At 42.2% G+C, this 10,199-nt stretch overlaps 1 protein-coding gene across 5 annotated transcripts in view; it reads right to left on the bottom strand.

Moving 5' to 3' along the window:
• Positions 1–10,199, bottom strand: part of CUNH15orf39 (chromosome unknown C15orf39 homolog) — a 108,321-nt gene that overhangs the window by 79,099 nt on the left and 19,023 nt on the right. For all 5 annotated transcript variants that reach the window (XM_073579580.1, XM_073579581.1, XM_073579578.1 and 2 more), the window contains exon 2: positions 702–4,544. In XM_073579580.1, the coding sequence (XP_073435681.1) occupies positions 702–4,544 (3,843 nt within the window). The remainder of the gene's footprint in view (positions 1–701; positions 4,545–10,199) is intronic.

Below are 10,199 nucleotides of genomic sequence, written 5' to 3'. Positions count from 1 at the left end.
CATATACTAACATTGCTTGAGCACTACATTGCGGATTTGATGCCACATTCCGCATCAAAATCCGCAACGTGTGCACATACCCTTAAGGCCCCGTCACACTAAACGATATCCCAGCGAGCCCACCAACGATCCGACATGATGGGGTCGCTGGGACATCGTTAGACAGCCCCAGAGTTCAGGACCAGCGACGCTGGTTTCTAATGTAAACGTCGGGTACCCAGGAGCCGCGCGACTCCTGGATACCCGACGTTTACATTAGCAATCAGCGTCGCTGATCGCTGGTCTCTCGCTGCCACATGCAGCGATGCGCGCTGGGCAGCGGGAGACCAGCGATCGAAAAACGGCCCAGGCCGTTCGAGCATGATCAGCGATAGCCAGCAGGGGGCCGGTCCCTGATCCCCATCACACACAGCGATCTCGCTGGCGAGATCGCTGATGTGTCACAAAATCGCTAGCGAGATCGCTTAGTATGACAGGGCCTTTAATGTGGTTATTTGTCAAGCATCTGAAAATTCAAACATTCAAAAGGAAATATTAGAGCAGAAAGTTAGAAAAGGATGGCTATTCAGTGAGCTAAATTGCAAAAAGATTTAGTAAAATACCCTAAACTGCCACTTGTTAAATAACACCTTCCAATAAAAACTAACAGCACATTTTAAAGAAAGCAGCATGTAAAGTACTAGAAGACAAATTCTACTCACCGAGCTCCTGCTGTATAGTGTGTTTACAAAACAGACACAGCAAGTCTGGATAAACATCAGGAAGCTGTTTCAAAGCAAGTAATTTTAACATTCGAGAAGAACAATCTTTCAGCTTGGTCTCTCTAAGGAGTTTTTCTTCAGACAATGTAGTGGGACGAAGTTCAACTTTGTGCTTCTGTAAAACTTTATCAATAGCAGGACCCAACAACTCTGAAAACAAAACTTCCTTTACCAGATAGATCGGGATGAAGATTGCACCTGCTCGTATGACATGAGGAAAAGGGCAACTCCGAGTAAACATGAAAGTCTCCAACTGGGACAGCAGCTTGCGAATAAGTAAACGAACTCCATCAAATTCAAGCCATATATCATGGTCTGGCAAGTCTAACGACTGATCATTTGACCTAGAACTATTTTTATTCTTCACCAATGCCTTGCTTCCCTCTTCCTCTTTGGTTTTCGAGAGCCAGTCCTCAAGCAAGCTAGAAGGAGATCTAGCAGTACAAGTAGTGATTGTTGTGAGCACAGAACGGTGAAGTTCAGAAAACTGCTTACCAGGACTACTACTAACAGGAGGTTCGCCAACACTTGCCAATGACACATTAGCTTCCCCTAAGGCTGGAGAGGATTCGGGAGCACTAGGAGGTAGAGACTGAACTACGTCAGTTAAAAATGAGTTTGACACATTCTGGGAGCTGGAGTAGGTGGTAGGTCTGTGTGTCTCTTCCTCAGATGAAGAAAACTTTTTTATTTTGTACTTCCGAAGCATAAATGATTTTGAACTCTGGAAGCCATTACTTTCATTTTCTGAACTCGAGGGTGAAGAAAGTGAATGGCACAATTCCAGATTTTTGGTTGCAATTTGCATAGGTCTCTGTATAGATGGTGGCTGTGAAGCTTGTACCACTATAGTGTTTGTGAAGTAAACAGTGGGTGATGAGGATACTACAACAGGCAAAATGGTCTTTTGGGTCTTTAGGTTATCCACAAAGACTGAAAAATCTGAGTGACTGGAATGTTGTACTGAGGTTTGAACAGGTAATGTCTGACTTGTATTGCTGGAAAGGTCATTTCTTTCAGGTACCAAAGAAGAATAATTATCATGTAGTTCAAGGGACAGGCTTTTGTTTGAATGTGATTTGTAACTGCCTGTAAAGTTATGGGATTTGCTCTTATACGGAAATGAGTAATTCTGCAGCAGTTGTTGTGGTGAGAGTTCAATCACCCGAGACGGGGAACTTTTTGGATGTTGACTGGGAAATCTCTGAGTACTTTGAGAATAATCATTCTCCTGGTGTCGATTAGACAAGGTTTTGGTGGCCAAAGACAATGAGTTTTCCTTCAAATTGTTATTTTCTAAGTCTGTAACTTGAGATTGGCAATTCTCCTGAAGCATCCATTGAAAGCATTTGTGGGTCTGAGAAACAACATTTCCCTGCCTTTGGCAGAATACATTTTCATTATACAGTCTATTCTCTTGGCTTAAAGAAGACCGCTTGACAACAGGTGGACAGCTATCTTGACTCTTGACGTTAGAAGCTGCTTTAGAGGAAAAGCGCTCCTGTCCCAACTGTAAAATTCTGCTGTTGTCTGAAGAGTTGAATCCATCTTGCCCCTTAATTTGATTTCCAACTTTATCACTGAATTTGACTGCAGAAACATTTAGCAGGGTATCCTTTTCACGGCAAGAAACATCTTGTTGGCTACAAGGATGGGAAGTTGATTGAGGTAACTTTTTCAAACTAAGATCCAGAACCACAGGTTCAATGGCTGTACTTTGTGCAGACACCTCTCGTTCTCCAGTTTGCACACATTCTCCATCTTGAATTTTTATATTCTGAGCACTGACTTCTTCATTGCTGCTACAAACTCCTTCTGTTTTTTTGGTCTTTTCTTCAGAAAGTGGATTCTCTAAGAAACCAGATGTAGATGCTCCATTTTCTGCTTCAGATTCTTGATGTGTAGAAAAAGGATGAGGGGCTTTTCCTTCCAAATAATCACGATATGGGGCAAGGCTAAACACATCATTAATAACTGGCATTGGTGGGGATTTTGGATTATCAAAATTCACATTTTCACAGAAAGTTGTAGGAGCAGATTTTGGCTCACCAGCTTCCACCACATTAATTTCACATTCTGGAGATAATTCATCATGTCGTGATCTCACATTATTACGATTCATTTGATACTCACAGTCAACTACAGAAACAGAGGAAGGACTTGGAACTATTGATTCTGCATGTTCTACAGTTATGCATGATCTACTACTTTGAATTGTGGTAGTGTTTTCTACAGTTTGCACACCTGTAACTTTACGGTCTTGGTAAGACTGGATCGAGCTATGCAATGAAGATTCCTTTAATGTCACTGAATGTCTACTAGCATGTTGACCAGAAAAAAGCTCATGACTGGACCCAACTGGGGTTTGAACAGAACTGGTAGTTTGTTGAACAAAAGCAGCATGTGTACCTGGTCCAGTAAAAGGCTCTCGATAGTAGTTAGCAGCAGAGGACTGTCTATTTGTTGGGGTTGAGTCAAAAAACATTTCTTCGCTCAATCGGCTAGACATCCCACATATATCTTTATTCATCTGACTAGAATGCACCAACAAATTCTTATCTCTATAGGGTGAGCACACTGGATTCTCCGTATTGGTTTTGTGGGTAATTGTGTTCACCTGAACTGGTGTCTTACTTGGTTGTAAGGTTCCATCAAGGTGCGATGTTTGTACTCTTAGCTCGGCATTTACATAGCCTGGATGCATATGTTGTGCTCGATTTAGATAAACTGCACCCCCCCTTAGTCTGTGAGGAGATCCTGTCAAGTCTGAACTAGCAGAAAGTGGAGAGGACCTTTGGTGTATATTATCTATTGTATTACTGTAAAGATTTTTTGAATGCAAATGCCCCAGTCTGTGATCTAGGCTCCCTTGATATGGACTAAGTTTTTTGTTATGTTGTGGAGAGGGTGTTGTAAAGGCTGAACTTCTATGCTTTCCTAAAGGCAAATTGCCTTCACTATAAAAAAGATGCATATTTTCACGAGTAACAGGTTGACAGGCATCAGTGAAAATGTCTTTTTGGGAACATGTGGCAGAAACGCCTACACCAAGATTCAAATCAGCTCTGTGTCTGTAAGTAGAATTTTGCTCTTGTACATCATGAGACAGAGAAGATGGGGACCGAGCCACCTCAGGGTAAGTGCCTGGTGTGGAGAGGTGCTTCTTTGTTCCAGAGACATATAATGGGGACGTTGAATGAGCAAATCTAGAAGGACTCCATTCCACAGAAGGTGGACACATGGGTTTAGATGCTACACAAACACCCATAGATTGAAAACCACTCGATCCATATGCTACATCCATAAAATTGCTTGCATTTCTGTAAACGGGCCTGGGCATTGCAATTGGAGGGCATGTACGTGGGTATGGCATATGGTAACTATGTCCTTGGAGATTTTGGTGAACAGAAACCTGATTGTTTGGATTATCTGACAGTTGGAAAGGGTTATGTGGTCTTTGATAATTCACTGAAGTTTCCTTAGTTTGCAGATTCTTAGTTGGGGTACTGTCTGCATACTGTAGATACACTGAAGAGCTCCAAGGACTAGAAGATCCATGCCCCTCAGCATCAGACATAGAATAGGTCATAAAGTTCTGACATGTCTGCAAATCTTGTGTGGCTGCAATCCCAAAACAAGCTGTAGAACGTTGTGCTGCAGACTCCAATCTGGATATCTTATTGTGCAATATATTATCCAAAGCACCAAAGTGTCTTTTTCCAGCCATTACTAATACAAGTTGATATTGTCTTAAAAGAACTTCTTGTGGCCAAGTCACTTGCCCTGTAAAAGAGAGTGACACTGAGTACAAAGTTGTAAAATATATTTTGTATTATAAAAATATTAAAATAGCCACTGTTCATCACCAATGCTTAGTATTATCACTACTCAGAACCTTGCTTGTAATTCATAGAAGAGATCATAATACATGAACAAAAATAACACAAGATAAAAAAAAGAAAAAACACTTAAAGCACCACTATGCTTAAAATAATTTTTTTGATAATGCTTTAATTTTTTTTTTAATGTGGTACTAAATATGAAAACGTATTTAAATTATTTTGAAATCTTCAACACCACTAGGTGAAGCAGCTGCTCACATTGGGCATGTAAAGCAAATGTAGTGCTAGCTAGCTTTACAACTGCAGTAAGGCTAAGTGCACACGTAGATTTTCCTCCTGTGGATTTTTCCGCACAGATTTGAAGAAATCCGCAGGTCAAATGACCTACATTTTTCCTGCGGATTTCTTCCTTTTTTATTGTGGTTTTCCAGCGGTTATTGTGCGGTTTTCCCCCTGCGGATTTGAAGAATGGAGCAGGTGGAAAACCGCACAAAAGAAGTGACATGCGCCATTTTTTGTACAGCACAAAAACCGTGTGGGAAAAAACTGCAGCGTCTGCACAGCGTTTTTTTTTTTTTTCATTGATTTACATTGTACTGTAAATCACTTTGCGGATCTGCAGCGTTTCTGCGCGGTAAAATCCGCTGCGGATCCGCAGGAAAAATGCATCGTGTGCACATGGCCTTAATGTGAGAAAAGTCATCCCCCTTCTGAATGTTTGCAAAAGTAATGGGGAGGATAAAGTTTAGGAATATAATGAGGAGCCATCTGGGTGGTGACTGCAATGTGATAATGACATGCGGACAGTTTTGAAAAAAAAATATCGGAAGTTTGTAAAAATTAATAAGCAAATAGTTGGTTTGCGCCCCCATTTTCCAAGACCAGTAACATTATTTTTCTACCAATGGAGAGGTGTTGGGCTTGTTTCTTGTGTAGTCAGCTGATGTTTTTATTAATTTCATTTCTGGGTAAATATAATGTTTTGATTTCTTTCTATTGCAATTTTTATTGGGAGGCGAGTTGACGGAAAAAACGCCATTCTGACATTGCAATCATTTTTCTTTTTTTTTTTACGTTTACAGTAGAAGTTAATTTAAATTTTGACAGACCAGACGCGGCGATAACCGTGCTTCATTTTTTTTTTTTTTTTTAATGAGAGCGAATGGGGGATGAGATACTAATCCAAGGCTTCCTGATCTGTTTTCTCTGCAGGTAGAAGTCACTACCACAGGCCCCGATGCTCAACCTGCTCTCACCGCTCATCACTACTTGCGGTATTGATCATCGCTGGCTGCTGTACTCTGCAAATTGTAATTAATGGCGAGTGGCGACAGCGGGCCATGCTCCAGGGCATAAGGCAGTTACTTATTCCTGCAGGGTATACAGGTCGGTAAACCTTGTAATAGTAGTACTATGGCAGGCTGCCCTTCCTGTGGTGAGAACAGGTCAAAGTCATCACCATATCCTGACCTGATGTCACCACTCACCGCTAATTACAGTGTTAAGAGAGATTTGACTACTGCAATTCGAATACTGTAAATAGTGGTTAGCGGTGACAGCAGTTCTTCCTGCGGTGACAACAGGTTGGGCAGTATGGCATACAATAGCAGGCTGCCCTGCTCGATCTATTCTTACCGCTGGATGAAGTCACCACCGCAGCCCTGCTGCCTGACCTGCTGTCAGCACTCACCGCTAAATACAGTGCTGCGGTTGACAAGGATTAGACTGCTGTGCTTGACTTTCTAATTAGCATCAAGTGGTCAGAGAGTAAAAAAATGTAGCTCAGTGCAAAGCCCTGGGCTGCAATAAAAAGGCACCTAGCTGAAAACAAAGCTGTGAACTACACATGGAAGAGAGCGCGTACAGTTACCAGCTGATGCAATCCTACTCTCTTATGACCTCTGTCTGCTGCAATTGCTCTGCGCAATTGTCACAATTTGACACATTACAACACAAGCAAATGCAAATTTCAGCACCCAGTGGTTGAAGAATAAAAAAAAAAAAACTAAAATAAAATTACACTGCAATAAAACAACATGTATACATAATTAATCATAAGTAGAAAAAATGTGATACAGCCTCTTTACTTTATAAGTAACCAGATTTTCCGATACAAACTGAATACATTAATAGATTTTAGACTTGATGAGGCTGGTATACTCTGAAATATCCATCTCAAAATTGGCAGTAATCTTTTGTCCAAGTCCCGCCTTGTTCTCACAATGCTCAGTACAACCTACAGCTGTCAGTCAGACTGGCTGGGAGGAGACTGAAGACACTTGAACTTTGAGTTCTCTCATTATATAGTTAGATATTTAATTATCATGATTATACAGACATTCTGACCTGGAATTTCAAAGTACCCCAGCCTCACCAGGTCCAAGTTTTACTTAACCCCTCCCAGCCCATAATGTACTATCACTTCATGAAGATGGTTCACAGACCAGAGTCCCGCACCACACAGGGCAGGTACCAACTGTAAAGGCAGCACTTTGACCACTTAAATGCGTTTAATTCTTTTAAAGTGGTGTGAGCATGGTGGGGCCTCTGTTCTGATGCTCATTGCCAGGTTATTTAATTGCAAAATGAACAGCGTAAAAACACAACCCCAAAAATGTAGCGGAATTGCATTATTTCTATTTTTTTTAGTCACATCATGTCATTGTTTTTCCTGTATTCCAGTAAATGGTATGGTAAAATGAATTGTGTCATTCAAATCTACAACTTGTCTCATCAACTGGCATTATCATTAACAGGTTAATAATGTAGTTTGCATTGTGAAATAAGGCAACATATCCACTTTGAAAATCATCTGCAATTCCTACAAAGCAGAGCAACATTACACAAATGACACTCATATGTGACATATAACAATCACAAATCAGACAACAAGCATAGGAAAGAACAATGGTTAGTAGCAAGTAAAGCGTCTGCGGAGGCTACAGGACCAGCATCATAAATAATTCCAACTAATATAACAAAGAAGGAAGCCACAGAAAGTGTACACATACTGTACAATGAGAGCTGGCACACATTCACAAGTCTAGATTTTAATAATGCCCTCAGGACTGAAGGATGGATCCCATGACAGTTTGCAATCAAAACAAAAAAGTCTAATCTAGTCAAGGAAACGCAGTCCACAAACACAACATTGTAAAATAAATACAGCCATATACGCATCTACTACTTTTTTAACCCCTTAGTGACAGAGCCAATTTTGTACTTAAGGACCAGGCCAATTTTTACAATTCTGACCACTGTCACTTTATGAGGTTATAGCTCTGGAACGCTTCAATGGATGCCACTGATTCCGAGAAGTATTTTGTAACATTTTTGTGGCAAAATTTCTTCTAGATAACGTGCGTTTATTTATGAAAAACAAAACGGAAATTTGGCAAAATGTTGTAAATTTTGCAATTTTCAAACTTTTATTTTTTGTGCCCTTAAATCAGAGAGTGGTGTCACACAAAATGGTTAATACATAACATTTCAAAAATGTCTACTAAATCAGCATAATGTCGGAAATATATTTTTTTTTGTTAGGAAGTTACAAGTGTTAAAAGGTGACCAGCATTTACTCATTATTCCAACAAAATTTACAAAACCATTTTTTTAGGGACCACATCACAATTGAAGTGAATTTGGGGGGTCACTATGACAGAAAAAAATATCCAAGTGACACCATTCTAAAAAGTGCACCCCTCAAGGTGTGCAAAACCACATTCAAGAAGTTTATTAACCATTCAGGTGCTTCACAGGACTGAAGCAATGTGGCAGGAAAAAATGAACATTTTTTTCACAAAAAAATTTATTTAAACCCAAACTTTTTTTTATTTTCACAAGGGTATCAGGAGAAAATGGACCACAAAATGTGTTATGAAATTTCTCCAGAGTACACTGATATGTAGGGGAAATAAACTGTTTGGGAGCATGGATGGAAGAAAGGAAGGGAGCACCATTTGCCTAGAACACAAAATTAACTGGAATTGATGACGGGAACCATATCGCGTTTAGAGACCCCCATAACTGTGGAAACCCTCAATTCTAACTCCAACCCTAACACAACCCTAAACACACCCTAACCAAAACACAACCCCAACCCCAGCTCTAACTCCAACCCTAGCTGCAAGGAATGGAAAAAAAATTTCAATTTTTTATGTTATTATTTTTACCTAACTTAGGCCGGTTTCACATTAGCGCTTTTTAAGCGCACGCACGGCCGGGGGTAGCTCCGCCCCCGAGCCGGCTCTCTGCCCGGCGTGCCCGCCCCTTGCTTGTAGCGCCGCCTCCTAGCGCACAGCGGCGCCTGCGATCGGCGCACCCTATCTTTAGCATAGGGTGCGCAGATCGTGCGCAGGCCGTGCGCTAGTTGCGCTTTGACCTGCGCTGCGCACTTTTGACGGTGCGCCGTGCGCGCCAAAATCCAAAAAGTTTGATTTTGGCGCGCACGGCGCACCGTCAAAAGTGCGCAGCGCAGGTCAAAGCGCAACTAGCGCACGGCCTGCGCACGATCTGCGCACCCTATGCTAAAGATAGGGTGCGCCGATCGCAGGCGCCGCTGTGCGCTAGGAGGCGGCGCTACAAGCAAGGGGCGGGCACGCCGTGCGCTAGTTGCACTTTGACCTGCGCTGCGCACTTTTGACGGTGCGCCGTGCGCGACAAAATCCGAAAAGTTTGATTTTGGCGCGCACGGCGCACCGTCAAAAGTGCGCAGCGCAGGTCAAAGCGCAACTAGCGCACGGCCTGCGCACGATCTGCGCACCCTATGCTAAAGATAGCAAGCAAGGGGCGGGCACGCCGGGCAGAGAGCCGGCTCGGGGGCGGAGCTACCCCCGGCCGTGCGTGCGCTTAAAAAGCGCTAATGTGAAACCGGCCTAAGGGGATGACAAAGGGGGGTTTGATTTACTACTTTTTTATTTTGATCACACTGATCACAATGAACCAATAGGAAACATTTTCCTATTGCTGCCAGGTACCGGCCAGCAGATCTCAGCTAGCACACTGCACATGCACCCGCCATTTTTTCCAGGAAGATGATGTAAAGGGCCGGGGGACAGATAAGCAGGATCAGAGGATGGCAGAGGTATTTCTCTCTCCTCTGATATGCTAGATCACATCAGAGGAGAGAGAAATGAATGGAAAAAAAAAAAATCAGACTTTTGGGATTGCCGTTATTTATTGCAAATGTCGCCAGCGAACTATTCTAGCAAAATCTGTGCTCCAAAACCCTAATAGCGCTCCAGCCATCTCAGCCGTGACGTGTGGCCTGACAGTAATTTCTGACGACATATGGGGCATCATGGCGTTCGGGATTAAATACGCAGTAAAGTGTTGGGGTCCAGTTTCACCTACTAACCCTTATGACATTGACAAGTTTGAAGCAAATGCAAAAAAAATTACATTTTTACTAGTAAAATGTTATATTTCCATTACCCATTGATTTAGGCTGAGTTCACACGTGGCGTTTTTTTCGCGTTTCCGCGGCTGTTTTAACCGCGTGATTTTGCCGCGAAAAATAAGCATCCCATGCATTCCTATGGGATTCCGCAATGCTGTGCTAATGCTGCGGTTTTTACCGCGGCGGAATTGCTTCGCG

The sequence above is a fragment of the Dendrobates tinctorius genome, unplaced genomic scaffold (assembly GCF_039654945.1).
Source record: "Dendrobates tinctorius isolate UK_male_01 unplaced genomic scaffold, ASM3965494v1 ptg000062l, whole genome shotgun sequence".
Classification (NCBI taxonomy): domain Eukaryota; kingdom Metazoa; phylum Chordata; class Amphibia; order Anura; family Dendrobatidae; genus Dendrobates; species Dendrobates tinctorius.
This window is presented reverse-complemented; position numbering and strand designations above follow the sequence as displayed.